The sequence below is a fragment of the Microtus pennsylvanicus genome, chromosome 7 (genome assembly GCF_037038515.1).
Source record: "Microtus pennsylvanicus isolate mMicPen1 chromosome 7, mMicPen1.hap1, whole genome shotgun sequence".
NCBI classification, from domain to species: domain Eukaryota; kingdom Metazoa; phylum Chordata; class Mammalia; order Rodentia; family Cricetidae; genus Microtus; species Microtus pennsylvanicus.
The window spans coordinates 69,013,742-69,039,214 of NC_134585.1; the positions used below are offsets into that span (position 1 = coordinate 69,013,742).

The 25,473-nt window shown below is 46.4% G+C and overlaps 1 protein-coding gene across 2 annotated transcripts in view; it reads left to right on the top strand.

Annotated features, from left to right (window-relative positions):
- Nucleotides 1-25,473, top strand: part of Ak5 (adenylate kinase 5) — a 187,408-nt gene that overhangs the window by 82,734 nt on the left and 79,201 nt on the right. For both annotated transcript variants that reach the window (XM_075981057.1, XM_075981058.1), the window contains exon 7: nt 20,237-20,327. In XM_075981057.1, coding sequence (XP_075837172.1) covers nt 20,237-20,327 — 91 coding nt within the window. The remainder of the gene's footprint in view (nt 1-20,236; nt 20,328-25,473) is intronic.

The window sequence follows — 25,473 nt, forward strand, 5'->3', positions numbered from 1 at the left end:
TCATGTCAGAGGGCTCCCGTGTTATCATGTCAGAGGGCTCCCGTGTTATCATGTCAGTGGGCTCCTGTGTTATCATGTCAGTGGGCTCCCGTGTTATCATGTCAGTGGGCTCCCGTGTTATCATGTCAGTGGGCTCCTGTGTTATCATGTCAGAGGGCTCCCGTGTTATCATGTCAGAGGGCTCCCATGTTATCATGTCAGTGGGTTCCCGTGTTATCATGTCAGAGGGCTCCTGTGTTATCATGTCAGAGGGCTCCCGTGTTATCATGTCAGTGGGCTCCTGTGTTATCATGTCAGTGGGCTCCTGTGTTATCATGTCAGTGGGCTCCTGTGTTATCATGTCAGTGGGCTCCCGTGTTATCATGTCAGAGGGCTCCCATGTTATCATGTCAGTGGGTTCCCGTGTTATCATGTCAGAGGGCTCCTGTGTTATCATGTCAGTGGGCTCCCGTGTTATCATGTCAGTGGGCTGTTGTGTTATCATGTCAGAGGGCTCCCATGTTATCATGTCAGAGGGCTCCCGTGTTATCATGTCAGAGGGCTCCTGTGTTATCATGTCAGTGGGCTCCCATGTTATCATGTCAGAGGGCTCTGGTGTTATCATGTCAGAGGGCTCTGGTGTTATCATGTCAGAGGGCTCCCGTGTTATCATGTCAGTGGGTTCCTGTGTTATCATGTCAGAGGGCTCCCATGTTATCATGTCAGTGGGCTCCGGTGTTATCATGTCAGTGGGATCCTGTGTTATCATGTCAGTGGGCTCCTGTGTTATCATGTCAGAGGGCTCCTGTGTTATCATGTCAGAGGGCTCCTGTGTTATCATGTCAGAGGGCTCCCGTGTTATCATGTCAGTGGGCTGTTGTGTTATCATGTCAGAGGGCTCCCATGTTATCATGTCAGAGGGCTCCCGTGTTATCATGTCAGAGGGCTCCTGTGTTATCATGTCAGTGGGCTCCCGTGTTATCATGTCAGAGGGCTCTGGTGTTATCATGTCAGAGGGCTCTGGTGTTATCATGTCAGAGGGCTCCCGTGTTATCATGTCAGAGGGCTCCCGTGTTATCATGTCAGAGGGCTCCCATGTTATCATGTCAGAGGGCTCCGGTGTTATCATGTCAGAGGGCTCCCATGTTATCATGTCAGAGGGCTCCCGTGTTATCATGTCAGAGGGCTCCCGTGTTATCATGTCAGAGGGCTCCCATGTTATCATGTCAGTGGGCTCCTGTGTTATCATGTCAGTGGGATCCTGTGTTATCATGTCAGTGGGCTCCTGTGTTATCATGTCAGAGGGCTCCCGTGTTATCATGTCAGAGGGCTCCCGTGTTATCATGTCAGAGGGCTCCGGTGTTATCATGTCAGTGGGATCCTGTGTTATCATGTCAGTGGGTTCCCGTGTTATCATGTCAGTGGGCTCCTGTGTTATCATGTCAGTGGGCTCCTGTGTTATCATGTCAGTGGGCTCCGGTGTTATCATGTCAGTGGGATCCTGTGTTATCATGTCAGTGGGATCCTGTGTTATCATGTCAGTGGGCTCCTGTGTTATCATGTCAGTGGGCTCCCATGTTATCATGTCAGAGGGCTCCCATGTTATCATGTCAGTGGGCTCCTGTGTTATCATGTCAGAGGGCTCCTGTGTTATCATGTCAGTGGGCTCCTGTGTTATCATGTCAGAGGGCTCCTGTGTTATCATGTCAGAGGGCTCCCATGTTATCATGTCAGAGGGCTCCTGTGTTATCATGTCAGAGGGCTCCCATGTTATCATGTCAGTGGGCTCCTGTGTTATCATGTCAGTGGGCTCCTGTGTTATCATGTCAGAGGGCTCCCGTGTTATCATGTCAGTGGGATCCTGTGTTATCATGTCAGAGGGCTCTGGTGTTATCATGTCAGTGGGCTCCCGTGTTATCATGTCAGAGGGCTCCCGTGTTATCATGTCAGAGGGCTCCCGTGTTATCATGTCAGTGGGCTCCCATGTTATCATGTCAGAGGGCTCCTGTGTTATCATGTCAGTGGGCTCCCATGTTATCATGTCAGAGGGCTCCTGTGTTATCATGTCAGTGGGCTCCCATGTTATCATGTCAGAGGGCTCCTGTGTTATCATGTCAGTGGGATCCTGTGTTATCATGTCAGAGGGCTCTGGTGTTATCATGTCAGAGGGCTCCTGTGTTATCATGTCAGTGGGATCCTGTGTTATCATGTCAGAGGGCTCTGGTGTTATCATGTCAGTGGGCTCCCGTGTTATCATGTCAGTGGGATCCTGTGTTATCATGTCAGAGGGCTCTGGTGTTATCATGTCAGAGGGCTCCTGTGTTATCATGTCAGTGGGCTCTGGTGTTATCATGTCAGAGGGCTCCCGTGTTATCATGTCAGAGGGCTCCCGTGTTATCATGTCAGTGGGCTCCTGTGTTATCATGTCAGAGGGCTCTGGTGTTATCATGTCAGTGGGATCCTGTGTTATCATGTCAGAGGGTTCCTGTGTTATCATGTCAGAGGGCTCCTGTGTTATCATGTCAGAGGGCTCCCGTGTTATCATGTCAGAGGGCTCCCGTGTTATCATGTCAGAGGGCTCTGGTGTTATCATGTCAGAGGGCTCCTGTGTTATTATGTCAGAGGGCTCCCATGTTATCATGTCAGAGGGCTCCTGTGTTATCATGTCAGAGGGCTCCCGTGTTATCATGTCAGAGGGCTCTGGTGTTATCATGTCAGAGGGCTCCTGTGTTATTATGTCAGAGGGCTCCCATGTTATCATGTCAGAGGGCTCCTGTGTTATCATGTCAGAGGGCTCCCGTGTTATCATGTCAGAGGGCTCCCGTGTTATCATGTCAGTGGGCTCCTGTGTTATCATGTCAGTGGGCTGTTGTGTTATCATGTCAGAGGGCTCCCATGTTATCATGTCAGAGGGCTCCCATGTTATCATGTCAGTGGGCTCCCGTGTTATCATGTCAGTGGGCTCCTGTGTTATCATGTCAGTGGGCTCCTGTGTTATCATGTCAGAGGGCTCCTGTGTTATCATGTCAGTGGGCTCCTGTGTTATCATGTCAGAGGGCTCCCGTGTTATCATGTCAGTGGGCTCCTGTGTTATCATGTCAGAGGGCTCTGGTGTTATCATGTCAGAGGGCTCCTGTGTTATCATGTCAGTGGGCTCCTGTGTTATCATGTCAGAGGGCTCCCGTGTTATCATGTCAGAGGGCTCCCGTGTTATCATGTCAGTGGGCTCCTGTGTTATCATGTCAGAGGGCTCCCGTGTTATCATGTCAGTGGGCTCCCGTGTTATCATGTCAGTGGGCTCCTGTGTTATCATGTCAGTGGGCTCCCGTGTTATCATGTCAGTGGGCTCCTGTGTTATCATGTCAGTGGGCTCCTGTGTTATCATGTCAGTGGGCTCCTGTGTTATCATGTCAGAGGGCTCCTGTGTTATCATGTCAGAGGGCTCCCGTGTTATCATGTCAGAGGGCTCTGGTGTTATCATGTCAGAGGGCTCTGGTGTTATCATGTCAGTGGGCTCCTGTGTTATCATGTCAGAGGGCTCCTGTGTTATCATGTCAGAGGGCTCTGGTGTTATCATGTCAGAGGGCTCCTGTGTTATCATGTCAGAGGGCTCCTGTGTTATCATGTCAGTGGGCTCCTGTGTTATCATGTCAGAGGGCTCCTGTGTTATCATGTCAGTGGGATCCTGTGTTATCATGTCAGTGGGCTCCTGTGTTATCATGTCAGAGGGCTCCCGTGTTATCATGTCAGTGGGCTCCCGTGTTATCATGTCAGAGGGCTCCCGTGTTATCATGTCAGAGGGCTCTGGTGTTATCATGTCAGTGGGCTCCTGTGTTATCATGTCAGAGGGCTCCTGTGTTATCATGTCAGTGGGATCCTGTGTTATCATGTCAGTGGGCTCCTGTGTTATCATGTCAGTGGGTTCCCGTGTTATCATGTCAGTGGGCTCCCATGTTATCATGTCAGAGGGCTCCTGTGTTATCATGTCAGAGGGCTCCCGTGTTATCATGTCAGAGGGCTCTGGTGTTATCATGTCAGTGGGCTCCTGTGTTATCATGTCAGAGGGCTCCTGTGTTATCATGTCAGTGGGATCCTGTGTTATCATGTCAGTGGGCTCCTGTGTTATCATGTCAGAGGGCTCCCATGTTATCATGTCAGAGGGCTCCTGTGTTATCATGTCAGTGGGATCCTGTGTTATCATGTCAGAGGGCTCCTGTGTTATCATGTCAGTGGGCTCCCATGTTATCATGTCAGTGGGCTCCTGTGTTATCATGTCAGAGGGCTCCCATGTTATCATGTCAGTGGGATCCTGTGTTATCATGTCAGTGGGCTCCCGTGTTATCATGTCAGAGGGCTCCTGTGTTATCATGTCAGAGGGCTCCCGTGTTATCATGTCAGTGGGTTCCTGTGTTATCATGTCAGTGGGCTCTGGTGTTATCATGTCAGAGGGCTCCTGTGTTATCATGTCAGAGGGCTCCCGTGTTATCATGTCAGAGGGCTCCCATGTTATCATGTCAGTGGGATCCTGTGTTATCATGTCAGTGGGCTCCTGTGTTATCATGTCAGTGGGATCCTGTGTTATCATGTCAGTGGGCTCCTGTGTTATCATGTCAGTGGGATCCTGTGTTATCATGTCAGTGGGCTCCCGTGTTATCATGTCAGAGGGCTCCTGTGTTATCATGTCAGAGGGCTCCTGTGTTATCATGTCAGTGGGCTCCTGTGTTATCATGTCAGAGGGCTCCTGTGTTATCATGTCAGTGGGCTGTTGTGTTATCACGTCAGTGGGCTCTCGTGAAGGAAATAAAGTGTAACATGGCCTGGCGTATAGATCTTCTGTCATGGTGGCCTTGTTCATAAATGCACAACAAGGAAGAACGTGTACCATAAACAGAGAAGGCACAGATGTGGAGGAAACTAAGAAAGGCAGAAAATGAGAGGAAACGTTACCACCACCCAGTACATCTCCTGAGAAACATTAGAATAGGTTTGCACAGGGCATGAGCAGGGTGGTGGGAAGAAGACAAGTAGTTTAATGTAAAGTGGGGTGCAAAATTGGGGCCACAATGAGAGGTAGAAAGTGGTTTCAGAAATGGACTCTAAAGCCAAGACATGGAGAATAACACAGGAGCTGGGGAGACAGTCCAGCTGTTGGGAGCATTATCTGCTCTTGGAGAGGACCCAGGTTCCGCTCACAGCACCCACATGGCAGCTCACAACCATCTGTTTTAGGGGATCCAATACCCTCTTCCAGGTTTCACAGGTATAAGGCACACAGAGGTGCACATACATCCATGCAGGCAAAACACTCATACACATAAAGTGAATGTTTAAAGAAATAACAGTAAAGGTATGTTATCAATAATGACAGATCAAATGAATAAAACCCTGTTTGCCTGCCAGACACGGGGGAGGCTAAGTCTCTTCGAGCCTTTTGATAGCGCATTCTCTGCAACCCTGGAAATATTACCTTGATTTAATTATATTTAAATAAAAAGTAATGTAATAACCAGAATATCACCTCATCTAATAACTGTATTCCTGACAATCTACATAGGTTAATTTTTATAAATCAATAGTATCTTTAAGCTCTTTGTGAGATAGGGGATTTTAGGCTCTATGAACCCTGCACAGGGTTACAAGAATCCAGTTTCTTCTAAGAATTTGTGTTTTTTAAAATTCCAGGAAGACAATATTACAAGGCAGCATTTTTCAAAAACTAAATAACAATGACAGACCGGCAATGACTCAGAGCTCAGGAGGAAATGGCATAGGCTTCAGTTGACGGGGAAGAATAGTGTGGAGTGTAGAAGCCAGTGCAGACAACACAGCAAGCTGCTGAAGGAAGAAAGGGAAGAGAGGAAGGGAGGGTGGGATGGAAAGATGGAGGGAGGGAGGAAGGAGGGAAGAACAGAGGGAGGGAGGGACCGTAGGAGAGACAGAGGATGGGATGGACGGAGGGAGGGACAGAGGGCAGGAGAGACGGAGGGAAGGAGGAACGGAGGATGGAAGGGATGGATGAACTGAGGACTGAAAACACCTGGCGGGGCAGTGAGATGGCTCGGCATGGAAAAGCCCTTATCATCGAGTCTGCAGCCAGAGCTTGATCCTTGGAAGTAGAAAACCGACTCCCATAGGTGTCCTCTGTCTTCCGTGTGCATCATACCATACACACCACACACACACATACCACACGCACACCATACATACACACACACCACACACATACTCACACACACACACACACGTTAAGATTAAGAATAACAAACTTAGAAACCCACAATCTTTTCACCCTTGAAAACATTAGCAGTTTATGCTGAGTGTCTCTGGGAATGTCTAGGCTGTATCACCAACATGTGTTAACTTTGCTAAACTGAGAGGGCCAAGCAGCACAGGTCTTGCTTGGTATTTGGAATATGTACATGAGAGAGGTATGATTTCTTACTTAGTTTATTGTTATTATTAGTGTGTGGTGAATGTGTGTGTGGTATGTGTGTGTGCAGTATGTATGGTATGTGTGTGCTGTGTGTGTATGTATTGTGTATGTGGTGTGTGTATGTGTGTGTGTGTGGTGTGTAGGGTGTATATATGTGTGGTGTGTATGTATGTATGTCGTGTGGTACATTATATGTGTGTGTGGTATGTGTATGTGGTGTGGGGAAATACTGTGTGTATATGTGTGGGGTGGGGTTATGGTATGTGTGTGTAGTGTGTGTGGTGTGTGTGTGTAGGTCAGAAGCACACCCTCTCCTCCACCTTGTGAAGTTCTCCTTTGTTTTGCTGTGCACACCAGGCCAGCTGGCTCCTGGGCTGTCCTGTGTCCACTGTTCACGGCAGGAGTGCTCAGTCTGCAGAAGCACAGCCACATGTGGCTTTTCAGATGGGTTCTGGGAGCCAAACCCAGGCTGTCAGACTGCATAGCAAGTCTTTTACTCGCTAAGCCCCCTGTAGGCTCAAAGGGGGCAATTCTGTGAAGCATTCTTAGAGGAGCAGGTGAGGAAAGTATCTGATTATGCTGGTCACGGATTCCCAAACCCTGGGAGACTCTGAGTCAGTCAGAGCCAATTGGGTCCAGTGCGAGCCCATCTGTAGAGGGAGAAGTCAGAGCCATTGGGACAGACTTCAGGGCACAGCTGGGAGAAAGGCAAGGCTGCTTGAAGCTTGTCCAAAGTTCCTTCTGCTGAGTTAGCCTGGCTTGGTATCTGCCTTGTAGCATTCTTTAAATATCGAAGTCGTTTGGAAAGCAAATAACAGTCCTCTTGTTGATTTTTTATCTAAGAGCAACTTTCCCATCAGTAATCTGTTGTTGCTTAGAGCAAGAGAGCCATCATTTCTGAGTTAAAATTTGTCTGCTAAAACCACAGCCTGGATACATTTTCCTAGCATGGCTTTATTGACTGCTTTTTTTTTGGTATCCTGCTGTGGCATAATGACACACTGACAATGATATTGTTTAGAAATTCTATGTCCATGCACATATCTGTAAAAGGCTGGGAGGGAGTGGAGAATTGCCCGAGCAATTGAAAACACTTGCTTGCTTTTGCAAAGGACTAGGTTCAGTTTCCAGTACCCACATGGTGGCTCACAACCATGTGTAACTCCAGTGTCAGGGGATCTGATGCCTCCTTACTACCTCCATGAGCACCAGGCACACACATGGTGCACATACATACATGCGGGCAAAACACATATACACGTAAAATAATAAGATGTTATTTTTCTTTTTTAAAAAATGTCTGTAGCAGACTCAAGACTCGAGTCTCTCTTTCTCTGTTGTGTGGCATTAGTTTTGTTCCGTAAGACCAAGAATGGAACAGTGCAAAGTGGAGCTGGGAAGATGGCTCAGTCTGTAAAGTACCTGTCACTCAAGCTGAGGACCTGAGTCCAGATGCCCAACGCTCATGTAAGAGCCAGATGTGGTCACACACATCTGTAACTCTAGAGCAGGGGAGGGAGGCAACAGGACTCCTCAGCCAGCCATTCCTGACTATCTATGAGCTCTGGGTTCAGTGAGAAACTGTCTTAATATGACAGAGAGAGTGAGGAAGTCACCTGACATCAACGTCTATCCTTAAACATGCACACATGTGCAGACATGAGCACACATACACTACACATGTGCAGACGTGAGCACACATACACCACACATGTGCAGACATGAGCACACAGGTGCACCACACATGCGCACACATACACCACACATGCACACAGGTACACCACACATGTGCAGACATGAGCACACATACACTACACATGTGCAGACATGAGCACACATACACTACACATGTGCAGACATGTGCACACATACACCACACATGTGCAGACATGAGCACACATACACCACACATGTGCAGACATGAGCACACATACACTACACATGTGCACACATACACCACACATGCACACAGGTACACCACACATGTGCAGACATGAGCACACATACACTACACATGTGCAGACATGTGCACACATACACCACACATGCACACAGGTACACCACACATGTGCAGACATGAGCACACATACACTACACATGTGCAGACATGTGCACACATACACCACACATGCACACAGGTACACCACACATGTGCAGACATGAGCACACATACACCACACATGTGCAGACATGAGCACACATACACCACACATGTGCACACAGGTACGCCATGCATGTGCAGACATGAGCACACAGGTACACCACACATGCACACAGGTACACCACACATGTGCAGACATGAGCACACATACACCACACATGCACACAGGTACACCACACGTGTGCAGACATGTGCACACAATCACCACACATGCACACAGGTACACTATGCATGTGCAGACATGAGCACACATACACCACACATGCACACAGTACACCACACGTGTGCACACATACACTACACAGGCACAGAGGTAAACCACACATGTGCACACACAGACACACATATGCCCCATGAGAAGAAGTAAAGTTCAGACACTCACTGCGTGTTCATACCAGTCCCACTGGTCTCCATAGTAACTAACATTCATATTTCACAGCTCCAAACAAACCACTGTATTAGGAGACACTGTCGTTAGGGGAAGAAGGGAAGCTGCAGTCATGCCATCTCTGTCCTATGTTGTCCAGGGCTAAATGCTGCATTGGGGCATAAAGTAGTCTGTGTGTTCTCTGAATTATCATCAATTCATCCACACGTCTGTTAGCAAGCTTTCTCAGGAACCGGCTAGACCTATGCCCGCAGGCTTTTAACACCGGGGAACCAAAGCCGTGTGAGAGGTCATGCGTCTTTCACCTCCCCTCTATAGCCCTAGCTGTCCTGGAACTAGTTCTGTAGACCAGGCTGGCCTCGAACTCAGAGATCTGCCTGCCTCTGCCTCCTGAGTGCTAGGATTAAAGTCATGTGCCACCATTGCCTGACCCTCCCCTGATGTTATATATTCTTTCTGTGTACTAACAATAGTAGTGTAGAATTAAGTTTGTCAGGAATATTTTTACAATCTTGTCAGTTAGATCCTAGAACCCTATGGTCATGCAGAGTGGTTGAAACATCTAGAACAGAAGGTCTTAACATGTTTGTCTATGGTAGATTAACTACTGTGTACAAATATAATTACACACTCTAAATTGGTTGTTTATGTTTAGGCCTGGCTGTGCTTAAAAGTATGTTGTAGAAGTCACTGGAAGGCACGCGATGAAAATCGATGCTAATTTCTCATTATTCCTCTGAAGCACAAATTTCCAAATCGAAAACCTCACGAATGGGATGGTGGGGAGCCTCTAATGCAGCGGGGGCTCCCTAACGAGTTGCTTGGCTCTGCTGCTGGACAATTGCTGGTGTGTTCTGTGCCATGGAGATGACTGCCTTAAAGTTTAAACAAATCCCTCTGTTGTCCACTAGATATCCTAAGAAAAAGACCAAACCAGCACATTTAGTGAATGCTAATATTATTTTAAGGCAAATGAGGATGTGGCTGCTCATGAATCTCGGACAATTATGTACCTGAATTTTAAAAAGAGAAAACCTACATTGATCTTCCTGCGTCCGCTCAGGCACTGCGTTTACCCCCATCGTTCAGCTGTGCTAATTGTGAAGCCAGTCTGTGCACTCCTAATAATGGCTCTGCATTGCCCTACAAGATGGCTAAATAGGTCATGGTTTTATGCCAGAAGGAAATGGCTTTTCAGTGGCCAGAGGAACACTGACTTTTGCTGTGAGCTGCGTGTGTGATCTGTGGACACCTGGCCTGGTGACCTGATGTTAGTGTTAGTGCTGTCGCTGTTATTTTTTTCATCCAAACAATCACTTTGCCCTCAATCTCCCTTTCCGACATTTTGTTCAGGAAATAGTGACAGGATTTCCTTTTACATATTCTTTAAGTTTAAGAAAGCATTTTATAATTCTGGAGGTACTACCACGAAAGGCTCTCTGAGTTGGCACAAGACAGTCCAAGACCATGTTCTCAGCGCAAAGGAGGTTTATTTGCCCCAAAGTTGACAAGAGGCAGGAAGGAAATAAGAGACAAAGACAGGAGCCAGAGGATGAGGGAGAAGGAGAAAGGAACAAGGTGGTGGTGGGGGTGACATTTGCCTACAGGGACAAAGGACTGAGAGGAGACCGGTGTGCCCATACACAAATGGCAGTTTAAAAAGGGAAAAGGGGAAACCCTGGGTTAGGGTAAGTTGGTTAATTTTGATTGGGCATGTTAATTAAGGTATATTAAAGGGGGCTTTTGGTTGCTGGATTTCAATACTTTGATAGCTGGACCTTGGCAGTCAACCTCAGGAGGGGGAGGAAGTGGCCAAATAAGGGAATAGACCTTGGTGGCTAGCAAGGCAGAGGGAATGGGGGGTGGGCAGGGCCTGTCAGAGCCATGTTTGACATGCTCAGACCTGCTAGAACCCTGCTAGAGTCCCCTCCAGTGCTTCTTCAATGAAGGCAGCAACTAAAGCTCAAAACACACACACACACACACACACACACAAACAGATATTTGGGACAAGGCCTCACCCAGACACCAATCCCCTGTGCCACCAAGGATAGGGTGAATTATTTTTAGGCTGAGTGGAGCTTTTTTTGAAAGGAAGATGTCCTGCAAAGCTTGGCGAATTTTATGGGTGCCTTGCTAAGTTTCTTTGTTGCATTGTAGATGCTGACTGGTCTCTTGTGTTCTGTGATCAGGTTGGCCTCATTCTACAAAGCCGAAGACTGCATTGTAATTAGCATTTGTTTTTCCCAGACAGAACCTTTGGCCCTTATAGCTCCTAACAGATTTTAATGGGGGAGACGGGGGAGGGGGGTGTCTGTCTCTAGCTGAAGCCATGCATCAAGCAGGATGCTTTCTCTACAAATATACAGAGGCCTGTTGAGCTGCAGATGTGAGACACCCTGTATTCCTGAGGGAAGCCCGTCGATTCTAGTCTCCTTTAAGAAGAGGTAGACTATATCCTAATGGCAGCAGTGAAAAGTTGGAGACCAACAGACCACAGGGAAGCTAAGTGCTGCCCCAATGCTCTGGTCACCTTGTCTGGGTGAAGTCACACCTTTCCAGAACAGAATCTGTTGCTTTTTAGGATAGGAAGGATTTCTTCCAGGGGCTCAGGCTTATGAACACAGAGAGGCTTGAGCCCTGCACAGAAAATTGACTGCAGGTAGCCAAATCAAACAAGTGAAGAAGACAGAGCCAGGATGCAGTGAGCATGCTGTGTTAGAAGCATACACATATGTATGTCTACAGTGTTGGAATTCATTACATCACAGTAAGTTAATAAGCTTTGTTGATTACAGTTGATAGTCCCAATTTCCCTCAGTATCTGACCATTGGGAAACACAGTCTTTATTACAATCTTAATTATTGATGTCAACTCTCAGATCACGCATTACATAGCAAAGGAGAAGAGAGACGTGTGTGTCAGAGAGAGAGAGAGCAAGAGACAGAGATGAGTGTGTGTGTATGTGTGTGTGTGTGTGTGTGTGTGAGAGAGAGAGAGAGAGAGAGAGAGAGACTAGCTACAAAAGGTTAAAAAGCCACAGTTAGTGTTCAAAGAGTTCCAACCCACCCCCAAGCCCGGAAGACTACCCATAGAGATGCAAAGAGAGTCACTACTGCAATGGGCAATGAAGACGTTAATCAGCCTCATTAGATTCACATTATTGGAGCCTTGCAAACAGAGACAAAGCCCAGGGTCACAAATCTGAACCAAACCTAAGGGTCAAGCCAAGCTAAAGGAGCTAAATACGGGGGACGGAGGCCACAAAGGCAAAGTGTAGGACTGAAACAAAATGGACAGACAGATGGCATTTAAGTAAGATGGCACAAGCAGTGAGACGCAATTGAACTGGAGCCCCAGGGACAGTTAGGAGTGCTCTGCCTGTCAGTCCTGGAGCCCTGACGCACACCCCCAGGTGTCAGTGATAGCGTTCACCATCACAGTTTTGACATGCTCCTCCCCCTGCAGGGTCCTGGGGAGGGTATCACATTCTTTCATAGTCTTGTGGATTTGGTAAGTTCTGAGCCTGGTGTGCTGATAGAATTTGAATGTCTGTATATTCCCGGTGGACTCTGATGGATTTATAGTGGTACTTTGGGTAGTTACCAGTCTGTGTCTCTGATGGTGCTGGGTAGGCACTGGTGTTTACAGGCACAACAAGGCGCAGTCTTCCTGCCTCTGCATCTGCACTCAACATGATGCCAAATGCTGATTATAACCCAGGGCAAGTAATGGAAGGCAAGGCACAGCCTGAAAACCATTGTGTTACCCAATATGGAGTAACTTAGGGCAGGGTACGGACAGACTGCAGAAATGACATATGTGGATGTTTCCTTGAATGTGGTTGGTGAATTTTCTCCATTAGGACACCCAGCCTCACTCCTCTTCTGTTTCCCAGATCAACTACTGCCTAAAAGATCTACCGCATCCCCTGCCCCCACCTGTGGCTGCACCAGCTAAGAGTGTAGTTGGTTGAGCGATAGAGGCCAATAAAACTGCTTTTCTAGGGAATGGAATTTCAACTACTAAAATGTAGGTATTGCTTCTAGACAGCAACCAAACTTTCTTCCCACATGCAGCTTGTCAAAGCCCTAAATCAAGGGTGTCCAGCCTTTTGATGTTGGTACTTAACTGTCACCTACAAAACTTCTGAGCTTCGTTCCTCGCCGTCCCAGTCACATGTCACAGGCCCAAGTCAGCAGACCAATAGAGTAATCAGCTGTCCTCTGGTTGCGTCAGTTACACGCACATCAGGTCTTAGCCTATGAAGCATCTACAGATTGTGAAGTCTGTCTCTTTATCTCAGTATTACAAATCCCATTCCACTCTCGCTCTTCTTTTCCTTCTCATACATTTATGTTTTCCCGAAACTCGGGGCAAAATTGCTCAATTAGCCAACGAGCCAGTGAGGAATTTTAACAGCCCTTCCACTCTGTAATTATCTCTATCGTTGGGCCATCTGGCTGAGAAGTTAATTGCTCTGAAGCCAAGATCCGCCTGGGTTTTCTTGGTTGGTTGGTTGGTTGGTTGGTTGTTTGGTTGGATGGTTGGTTGTTTGGTTGGCTGGCTGGCTGGCTGGTTGGTTAGTTGGTTGGTTTGTTGGTTGGCTGGCTGGCTGACTGGTTGGTTGTTTGTTTGGTTGGTTGGTTGGTTGGCTGGTTGATTGGCTGGTTGGCTGGTTTGTTGGTTGGCTGGTTAGTTGGTTGGCTGGTTGGTTGGTTGTTTGGCTGGTTGGTTGGCTGGCTGGTTGGTTGGTTAGTTGGTTGGTTTGTTGGTTGGCTGGCTGGCTGACTGGTTGGTTGGTTGGTTGGCTGGTTGATTGGCTGTTTGGTTGGTTGGTTTGTTGGTTGGCTGGTTAGTTGGTTGGTTGGTTGGTTGGTTGGTTGTTTGGCTGGATGGCTGGTTGGTTGGTTAGTTGGTTGGTTGGCTGGCTGGTTGGTTGGTTTTCTTAAGGGGGCAGCTGATACAAACACCACAGAATGTTAGAGCTGAGGATAGTGCGCCAAGGAACAAGTGAGGATAGGCATTGAAAGGGCTCAGAAGTCAGCAATAACTCTCCAGCTAAAAATGGGAAGAGAAAAAAGAGAATTAAGAACATGGTTTGGTTCTTCCCAGAGCTGAAATAACTTAACTTTTAAAAGCACAAATACTGTAGAGAGAAAAACCTAAGGTCTTATTCGAGCCATTTTCTCTACTGGGTCTATGACCCTCAAAAGTACTTATTTTCTAGGCAAACTATTTCTTGTGGTGATCAGTATTTCACATTGTTCTAGAACTCCTCAGGGATATTTGGCGGTGATTACCTGTTACCTAGCTGGAATAAAGCTTAATAAATGGTAAATGTGTGTTACACACCTGAGCTCTCCTGTCCCATTCTTGTGTACATACAGGGTACCCACTCATTTCACATACATGGCCAGAGGTTTCCGGGAGAGTAGCAAGCTCCTAAATCCAAAGCAGACCTTGAAATACCTTCTAGAAGAAAGACCGTGCATAACCGCTTTCCGAATAGACAACTTGCCTTTCAACCTCCCTTCCCTCTCCTTGCTGTGCCCCTCCCTGGAGTCCTTCCCTTCATTTTGCTAGTCCTCCCTGAACAAAGGCATGCTAATCCCCTATAGCCTCTGACCATGTCCCATCCCATTCTACTATTGTCCCCTGGCCCCAACATCCTAAAAGCATGCTTTGTCTTGGCCCTGACTACCCAGATTGATTGTCACTGTCCCAACAAAATGCTTCCATAAATGTTAAGTGCTGTTAGATTTGCAGGAAGGGTGATCCCTTAGTGTTACTGCAGTGTGCACTGACTGAAAACTGGCCCCTTTCCCTGCCTGTTCCCATGCCTTTCATCAGCATGCACTGAGCTCCTCTGTCAGAAACAATTCCCATAGTTTTCAATTTTCTAAGCTGATCTCTTTAATTCTATTTGATTTCCATTGACTCTTCCACATAATTATGAATTGACCATATCTGGCCATCGTAGCTAGTCAAGAAGACAGAAACATTTATTTGTTTCTGCTGACAATTGAGCCTCGGGCTAAAGAATGCCAGGAAATGAAAGGAAAAGATAGCCTGGGGTGAGTTGTAGACTAGTGAGTGCCAGGCCCTGGGTTCCATCTCCAGATGGTGGTGGTAGTGACAATAATGGTGGTGGTGATGATGGTGGTGACAATAATGGTGGTGGTGGTGATGGTGGTGGTGATGGTGGTGGTGGTGATGGTGTTGGTGATGGTGATGATGGTGGTGATGATGATAGTGGCGGTGGTGATGGTGGTGGTAGTGATGATGATGGTGGTGATGATGTTGGTGGTGACGATAATGGTGGTGGTGGTGATGGTGTTGGTAATGGTGACGGTGATGATGATGGTGATGATGGTGGTGATGATGATAGTGGCGGTGGTGATGGTGGTGGTGGTGGTGGTGATAGTGGTGGTGATGGTGATGATGGTGATGATGGTGGTGATGATGATAGTGGCGGTGGTGATGGTGGCGGTGGTGATAGTGGTGGTGATGATGGTGGTGGTGGTGATGATGATGGTAGCGGTGATGATGATGGTAGTGGTGATGGTGATGAAGCATCTCAACTAAGAAAAGGATTAATATGGAAGAGAAAGAAAAGAACAACAACCAACAAACAAAAACTGGAATGAGCCTGATCTTCCATCTTCTAGGACTAAAATTAGCTCTAGTCACATATCTCATGGCTTCAAAAGTGTGTGTGTGTGTGTGTGTGTGTGTGTGTGTGTGTGTGCTGTTCAGAACTTGAGAGAATGAGAGACAATAAAGCCTAGACTTAGGAAAGGTATGAGTGTCACATAAAGCTGAAATTTGTCTTTCATGGCTCGAGCTTCCGTATTTTGCAAACTTTCTTGACAAAGGTTTAAATCTTTATCTAACAATTTTGTGATTTTCAAAAGCCTCCGATTGCAAGAACGCTGGGAGGAAAGAGAGAAGAGGAAGGGAAAGGGGTACTTTAATTAAGTTAGTTTTCTGGTCTACTCGCTTTGGTGTCTGGAGGCTGACTGACAGCTCAAACGAGTGCAGTGAGAAGCAGGACAGGCACAGTGTGGTCCTCAGCCCGCAGAGCATGGCTCCCTTTCTCCATCTTCTCCTTTTAACCTCTTATTTCCCTTAGCTGTGCTATAGCAGGGTAAAACCAACATGGGCTAGTATTCCTCCCTTGAATCACTATAATCTGGTCCACAGCCTGTCATAAAGACTGTGCTCAATGGGGGGGGGGGCTGGGGGAAACCAGCAGGTGAAGACACTTGCTTCACCAGCCTGATGACCTGAGTTCAATCACTGGAGCCCACAAGACCCCAGTGCAGTGGCTCATGTCTGTAATCCCTGCAGTCCTACAAAGAGATGGAAGGAGGAGAAAGAATTACCCAGAAGCTCATGGATAGCAAGCCTGGTGTATGCAGCACAGCAGAAAAAAACAGAGACTCCACCTTGGCAGGGTGGAAGGAGACTCATAAGAGTTGTCCTCGGACTTCCAGGTGTGCTCTCTGGCACATGTGTGCCTGCACACACACGCACACAGGAGCATGCACACACACATGTACACACGCTTGTACACACACAGGAGCATGTACACATACATACGCAGTCATGCCCACAGGCACACACCCATGCACACATGCACACACACACACATAGGCACACACATGTACACACACAGGGGTATGTACACATACATACGCAGTCACACCCACAGGCACACACCCATGCATGCACACACACACACACACAAATGCACACATACACCAGATTTTAAATTGAAGAGGAAGGAAGTTGTTATTCTTAGAGACAGAGTCTTGCTATGTAGCCCAGACTGGCCACAAACTTCCTTCTCTTCCCTGCCAAGGCTCCCACATCCTGGAGTTATGTAAGTGAGCAACGATACCCAACATTCAATACTTTTTCAGTGACTTGCCAGGGGGAGCTGAGTGCTCATCTCACAGCATGGGCAGCTGATAGAGCCCATGGTTGGGCGTGGCCAGCAGTGTGCCCAGCCCCTGGCTCACAGCATTGGCAGCTGACAGAGTTCACACCTTGATGTGGCCAGTAGTGTGCCCAGCCCCTGGCTCTGCACTTATGTGACCTTAGGAAGGGTCATTTAATCCCTCGCAGCCTCGGTCTTGTCTTTGTTGTGTCTGGTGGCTTGGCTGTTTTATACAGTGCTAGGGATGAGCCCGCAGCTTCACACGTACTTCCCACACACTAGCAAGCGCCCACTATGGAGTGACATGTTAGGCAGGGGCTGTTTCAAGCCTGACGGTGATAGTCCTGTGTGTGAGAGGGCGTCCCTGTGTGCACGCTGCTGGACGGGGTGCACATGTATGGGAACACTGTCTCACACTGCTGTTGCAGAGGCTGAATGGCTGAAGTATACACGGCAGACAACCATCATGGTGAAGTGGTTTCTCAGCCAATAGTGATGTGTTGTGATCTTTCTAGCTGTGCTGGTGTTGTGTTGATGTAGACAGTGAAGAACATTCTCGGAGCTAGTGTTACTAGCTAAGCAGAGTCATCGAGCTGCCTTCCTATCTATCACCAAACCAACCAAACTCACAGTTACATTGTTAAGACTTTGACTTCAAGGAGTTTTCTCTTCTGGAAGCATTTTATAAATATCCTAGGAGGTGTGTCTGGAATCTCTTTACTCTGATTGCTTTTCCCAACAACACTGTTGATTGAGCATCTGAATTCAGTAAGAGAAGGTGGAGACCATGAGTCTTCCACTCGGCCATCTGCAGCTTCCATGTGCCCTGCACACATCTCTCTGCACAGAGCCCTGCCAGAACTTAGACCTCTCCTCTGCATCTTGCCCTTATTTCTTCTATAAAGAAATATCTTCTACAGAGCTTGAGTCCACAGGTCTGAGCTGCAGGAATTCAAATCAAAATACAGGGATGCCCTGTCTCAGACACAAACCTCCCCCTGCCCACCCCTCCTGCCCCTTTGTGTAGGTATGTCTCTTTCATCTTCTCTGGTGGATTATGAAGCTTTGGAAACTCAATACTGCGAAGAGATTCCCTTGGCCCCAAATCCACCGCTGATGTCTGCAGACCTCATGGCAGGCACCATAAGTCTTTAAGGTGTTGTGGTTTTAATGCAATCTTTACCTTTTTTTAACCTGAAAATGGAAAAGACAAAGCCAAAAAGACACTAAGCAGCCTGTGACTTAGAAGGAACTTTCAAATTTGTGACAGAGAGCATGTGTGAGTGTGAGCATGTGTCTGTGTTCAGGTGCACACATGCACAGACATGCATGTGTACATGAATGTGGGGCCAGATATCAACTTTGGATGTCATTCCTCAGTAGCCATTCACCTTGTTGTTCTTTGGTTGGCTTTTAAGACTTATTTATTGTTATTTGATGTGACCAGGTGTTCTGCATGCGGGTTATATCTATGGGGTACGTGTGTGCATTGCCCAAGGACATTGGATAGCCTGGGACTGGGGCTACAGATGCTCTGAGCTGTCACTGGGTGCTTGGGATCAAACCTGGGTCTTCTGAGAGAGCAGCTAGTTCTCTTTACTGTGGATCGTCACTAGTTTTTTGAGACAGGGGCTTTCAATGGGACCTGGGGCTCACCACTCGGTCAGGCTAGCCGGCAAACCCTGGGATCTGCCGTTCTCTGGTCAGGCTAGCCAGCACACCCTGGGATCTGCCTTTCTCTGGCTCACCGGCAGATGACAAGCGCCTATGCATTCCCATGGATGGCTCTCGTGCAGCATTCGGGGGCTGTTGGTATCTGAGGGCCCTCCTGTGGCAGATGACAAGCACCTATGCATTCCCATGGATGGCTCTCGTGCAGCATTCGGGGGCTGTGGGCATCTGAGGGCCCTCCTGTGGCAGAGAGAGATGGCCATGGGGAGATTACTTGGTTGAAATTTCTGGCCTGAGTCAAAGAAGAAGAGAATGTCTTTTAGAGCCTAGCTTGATGCTGGAGAGTGCACTCAGTGCAAATAGGAAGCTGAAACAATGCTAAGGAAGCAGCCCATTGGTCTCCTCTCAAACTCATCCCTAACTTTAGTTAAAGGTGGACTCTTGAAGGAGGACTGAATCAGTTTCTTCCCACTGAAGGTGGGACATCTTGGGAGGGTAGCAGAGAGGAAGCCCAGAAAGGCCGTATCCCTAGGGAGCTTTGTACAGCCTGCTGATTCCGGATGATGTGGTCAAACTAAGACAAAGACTTGTTTCTGCCCTTGAAAATGTGGACACCATTGTGCCGCAAGGCTGATGCCGTTCTGTTCCCACTACGGCCATTGTCTTTCCTGATGTGGATGTTTCATCGGTGCTTTGGGAAGCTGTGTTTTTGCTTGTCTTTTCATGTGAATATGCATGCTGTGGTCAGACTAGGAAATTTGGTAGAGCACTTCATTTTGAAATTTCCAGCTGGCCTCTCCAGTACTCTTGCACTAAATGACATAAGCAGATTGTTCTGTGAGTTATGACCCTATGAATAAGAAAAGGGCTGGTTCCGTGGGTAAAGCATTTGGTTCACAAGCACGAGAAATTGAGTTTGGATCCCCAGGCCCGAATAAAGCCAGGTACAATAGTGTGTATCTGTAATCCAGCCAGACAGAGAAGTGTGTATCTGTAATCCAGCTGGACACAGTAATAATGTGTAATCCAGAAAGACACAGCAATGTGTGTCTGTAATCCAGACACAGCAGTGTGTGTCTGTGATCCAGCCAGACCCAGAAATGTGAATCTGTAATCCAGACAGACACAGTAGTGTGCATCTGTAACATGTACACACCACAAATATACACACAAAAAAAAATAATTATAGTAAAAATTTCAAAGAAATGTAGACACCAAACATCTACTTCCAGTCTCCATATGCTTGCACACACTTATGCCTGCACACCTGCTTATACTTGTACACACTCATACAACACACACACATTAAATAAATCTTTACCCTTGTTGTTTATAACCATATATTTTTATTTTTATTAGAAAAATAAAATCATAAAGCCATAAGTAAATTTTAATTATCTTTCCAGAATTTGCTTTATGTATTGAGAAAATGTTGCCCATTTTTCTTAGCCATGGCGAATGAACATTTTCTTCCTACTGCCCTTCCCCATCTGGCTAGAGATCTGAATCAAAAAGCTCTCTGAAATCTGGTTATAAACACAGCTGCTTTAGTTCTTGTCTCATTATAGACATGACTGTATGACGCATGCTCACTGTACTTCAGACTCAACTCATTTATGGGTCTCATGTTGCAAACTTGTCTGCCCTGGTTTCCCCAGTTTGATGCTGACCGCGATGAGGATGCCGTGTTCTATGACATCAGCGTGGCAGTCGACAACAAGTTATTTCCAAACAAAGAGGCTGCAACAGGTAAGTCACCATGCCCTTTGGCATCAGAACATGAGAATCAACTGCCAAATGGCCCAGGATTTTTATCCATGGCCGAAGCTCCACCAGCTGCTATGGGACTGGGCTTTCCTATTCTTAGCCTTGATTCAAAAATAAATATAAAAAATCAAATAGAAAGGAAAGACTGAAAACCTCTCCCTGAGTACTTGCTGACTTTTTTCTAGTGGTAGCACATAGAAATCTCTGGCCATCATGATGTAACATAGCACCTATATCTCCACAGTAGGAAAAGTACAGTCTGCCCCATATTTTGTGTGGCTATAGAAGGTGCTCAGGGCCCCTCTATCTCCTGCAACTCAACTCTGTCTTGTTCTACCTGGAGAAAGCATTCTCTGATAGCGACATGCATCCCAAACCACAGCTCCAGGGTCACCTGTCCCATCCCATAGCTTCACGGTCACCTGTGGTGACTTTCTCCGGCTGCCAGCCCACAAATCATGACACAAAGTCTTATTATTAATTATGAATGCTCCACCTTATCTTATGCTGTCCCACTAGCTTATACCTTAACTTAACCTGTTTCTCTTCATCTATGTTTTGTCTCGGGGCTTTTTATCTTTCATTCTGTACATCCTAATTTCCTGTTTCCTCCATGTCTGACTGACTGGCAGCTGCCTGGCTGGCTGGCCCCTGGCATCGCCCTCTCTTTCTCCCTCATTCTCTCTCAAGCCTAGATTCTTCCTCCTTCTTATTCTGTCTGCCTGCCAGCCTTACCTATCCTTCTGTTGCCTGGTTATTGGCCATTCCATTTTTATTAGACCAATCAGGTGCCTCAGGCAGGCAAAGTAAAACAAATGTAACACATCTTTACATCATTAAACAAATACAACATAAAAATATGTAACACATCTATTCATAAACAAAGGAAACACATCTTTACACCATTAAATACAGCATAAATGAAGGTAACACATATTTATATAGTTAAACAAATGAGGCATAAATGAATGTAATACATCTTTACATAAGCAAATGCAACACATCTTTTCATAGTTAGATATTCCACATTTCCCCCTTTTGTCTAAATAAAAAGAAAGGTTTTGGCTTTAACATAGTAAGACTACAAATATAAAACATATAAAATAAGAACAATTATCAAGGAAGAATTACATTTACAATATCCGGGCACTTTGTATTTTCAAATTCAGAGAAAATACTCCATTATCTATCCTTCTTGATGAATCCAAAGATGTGTACCTAATTTACTTTCTTAACCAATTTGTATTACCTTATCTTTTAAGACCTCAAAACATATTTTTTTAATCCTACTCATTTTAATTGTTTGGATGGGGATGTGTGTCCATCTCAGGCAGAAGATCCATGGCATCTCTGATTCTGCCCTTCTTCCTCCCAGCATTCAGTTCTGTTTTCTCTGCCTGCCTAAGTTCTGTCCTATCAACTAGGCCAAGGCAGTTTCTTTATTCATTAACAACACACAAACAGAAGAAACTCCTACACCAGCCCTTAAAGACAAAACAAAATAAATAAGAAATCCTGGCTCTGACTGTAATGGTCTAGAAAGAACAAGTGTAAATCTTCTTTCCCTCTATTCCAGAAAGTTAGCCAACAATGTTCTTGCTCTCATATCTGCACCAGTTGGTATTCCTTCATGGAAATCTACAGTTTCTTCTCCACTTCTGCAGTATTCAGCTTCCATTTTGGGGCTTTCCTGCCAGTCAGTAACCCAGCTGCAAGGGGATCCTCAGAGAATGCCGTTCTAACCACGTTGCCTTCCTGATAAACAATAAAATAAAACCTGTGGCAGGCGGGGTACCAGTGCCCTTCTTATATCCAAACACCCAGAATCCTTAGCTCTCCCATGTCCAGTGATGATGTATCGTCTCCCCTCCTGACCCCCACCATCCCTGCAGCTCTCTGATTGGCTTAGCGCCTGCCTCTTTAAAACCTTTTGTCTCTGGTTCCCACTTAACGATGTGCTGAAGGTAGTATTCTGAAGATCCCCTTACATTAAAACAAGTGATAGTTCTTGTCTCAGGAAGTGGGGAGCCATTGCAAATCAGACCTGTCTTTGTTATCTAAAAAAGGTGGGGGGGTGTATTTAAATCTGAAAAGAAACTGAAAACTCAAAATGGGGGAAAATGAAAGCCAGACTTTTTCCAAATGTCTGAATCCTGTGGTCGTTTCTGAGGAAGAAAGTCATGTCTAGTATTCTTGTGGCCCTGTACTGGTTGGCAGATAGATGGGGAACACCAGCATTTGTCTCCCTCTCTCAGTTGCTGAGCCTTGGCTATTAGGAAAGTCCCCATTTCCAGAAAACTGAGCAACCAGTGCTTTGAAAAATTGAAGCCATTCAATCATTATCTGAGCTGATAATGATACCCTTTGTCTATCATCCGAGATATATTAATACTGCGGTTGCCAGGGGCAACCTTGTGTCAAGAATTGCCATCCCTTAGTAATACAGTGAGATTTTTGTCAGAGCCTTTGATTAGGAAGGCTCATCAATCTCCTCCTCCTCCTAAGAGGGAAGTTTGTTTTAATCAAAAGTCTTTTCATTCTGATGTGATTGGAAATAATTTTCTAATGAATTTGATGCTGTTTCCAAGGCTAGCATGTGGTCCCTACTTGGTGGGTTGTTTAAGGGCCCTTCAGATTGCACTTCTTGAAATCGATTGGAAGAATGGTTTCCAACTCCACAAAATAAGTAGGACAAGGGACTTCTTGCTGCTGCGTGTTCACCAAGACTTTGTGTTCGGATCCTGGGGGCTCGCTAGGAAGCAAAGGACAGTCAGGGATGAGAGAAACACATCCACCCACATGCCTTCCTCCACTTGACTAGTCAAGAAGACAACATCCACTCTGTGACTAAGGAGAGCCCATGCATTCATTCACGTTGTCTTTAACACTGCTGTCCACTAAAGCCGCCTAGGAAGAAACTTGATTGTCCTGGCTTGAACGAGATTCCAGTCTTCCACCTCTGACGTTTCCACAGCCCCCTGCAATGTGCTTCCTCCAAAGGCATTATTGTCCCTTCTTGTCTCAGAATGCTGAGTGGACAGCCACGCCCTCAAGTCCTTGTCTGTGTCACTTACTGTACTGGACGGCGGTCTGGGTAGAGCCCATTGGATGGCTCTGTCTAGAGTTTGTCATCAGCAGGGTGCCTGAGCGAACAGAGAAATGGAAGCTCAGAGTTCTATCATTGCTGTCACACAGTAGCTTCTGCTCCAAGTTGACATCATCCTGGGATATGCAGTCAAACTCTCCTAGGAACATGGAAGAGACTATGAAAACCACAAACAGTGGTCTAACAGAGAGTACCTTCTCAGTTTGGTCAAACTGTCCTAGGAACATGGAAGAGACTATGAAAACCACAAACAGTGGTCTAACAGAGAGTACCTTCTCAGTTTGGGCAAACTGTCCTAGGATCATGGAAGAGACTATGAAAACCACAAACAGTGGTCTAACAGAGAGTCCTTCTCAGTTTGGGCAAACTGTCCTAGGATCATGGAAGAGACTATGAAAACCACAAACAGTGGTCTAACAGAGAGTCCTTCTCAGTTTGGTCAAACTGTCCTAGGATCATGGAAGAGACTATGAAAACCACAAACAGTGGTCTAACAGAGAGTCCTTCTCAGTTTGGTCAAACTGTTCTAGGATCATGGAAGAGACTATGAAAACCACAAACAGTGGTCTAACAGAGAGTACCTTCTCAGTTTGGTCAAACTGTCCTAGGATCATGGAAGAGACTGTGAAAACCACAAACAGTGGTTTAACAGAGAGTACCTTCTCAGTTTGGTCAAACTGTCCTAGGAACATGGAAGAGACTATGAAAACCACAAACAGTGGTCTAACAGAGAGTCCTTCTCAGTTTGGTCAAACTGTCCTAGGATCATGGAAGAGACTGTGAAAACCACAAACAGTGGTCTAACAGAGAGTACCTTCTCAGTTTGGTCAAACTGTCCTAGGATCATGGAAGAGACTATGAAAACCACAAACAGTGGTCTAACAGAGAGTACCTTCTCAGTTTGGTCAAACTGTCCTAGGAACATGGAAGAGACTATGAAAACCACAAACAGTGGTCTAACAGAGAGTCCTTCTCAGTTTGGTCAAACTGTCCTAGGATCATGGAAGAGACTGTGAAAACCACAAACAGTGGTCTAACAGAGAGTACCTTCTCAGTTTGGTCAAACTGTCCTAGGAACATGGAAGAGACTATGAAAACCACAAACAGTGGTCTAACAGAGAGTCCTTCTCAGTTTGGTCAAACTGTCCTAGGATCATGGAAGAGACTGTGAAAACCACAAACAGTGGTTTAACAGAGAGTACCTTCTCAGTTTGGTCAAACTGTCCTAGGATCATGGAAGAGACTGTGAAAACCACAAACAGTGGTCTAGCAGTGAGGACCTTCTCCGTTTGGTGGAGAGTAGGGTTAGCAACAGTCAGTAGCATATAGTGGAGCACACCTGCACTTTGTAAGTTCTGAGCCTGACCTAAAGACTGAGGATTATCTGCAGAAAGGGTGAAGGACAGGGAGGAAATGAAGGGATGAAAGGGTAAAGCAAGTGGAGACACTGGGTGAGGCCCCACTTTGCCTCTGGAATTCGAATGACTATGAGTCACTACTTCTGGGGTGCTCTGTTTCTGAGAAGTGGATGAAGTGGGTACTGTTTTGTGAGAATATGCTCCATTAAACTTTCATATCTGACCAAGAATGACTTGTCAAAGCCCAGTTTGCAGAGAAATGGTAGACCGTTTGCTATTTCACAGAATACATAAACCTTTTATGGGTAGCTCTTTCCTTGTCAGGGAGGCGTGTGTACCGGGGGATAGGTGGCGTGTCTCCACACAGAAAAGCGTCATGAAGAGAGAACAAGTCCACTGTCCTGTGAGAACCTGTGACAGGAATTAATGGTTTAACTCTGAGCCTGGAGGATGAATGGCAACTGGCTTAATGCAGCCTAAACTACCCGAAAGAGACAACCTCTCATCTTTGAGGACTAGGATGGTCATTTTCAACTGTCAGCTTGACACAATCCAGAGTCATGGAATTGTCTAGATGCCTGGCCTGTGGGAACTGCCTAGATCTTCCCAGCCTGTGGACATGTCTGTGGGGATTGTCTTGACTATATATTGAGGTGGGAAACCT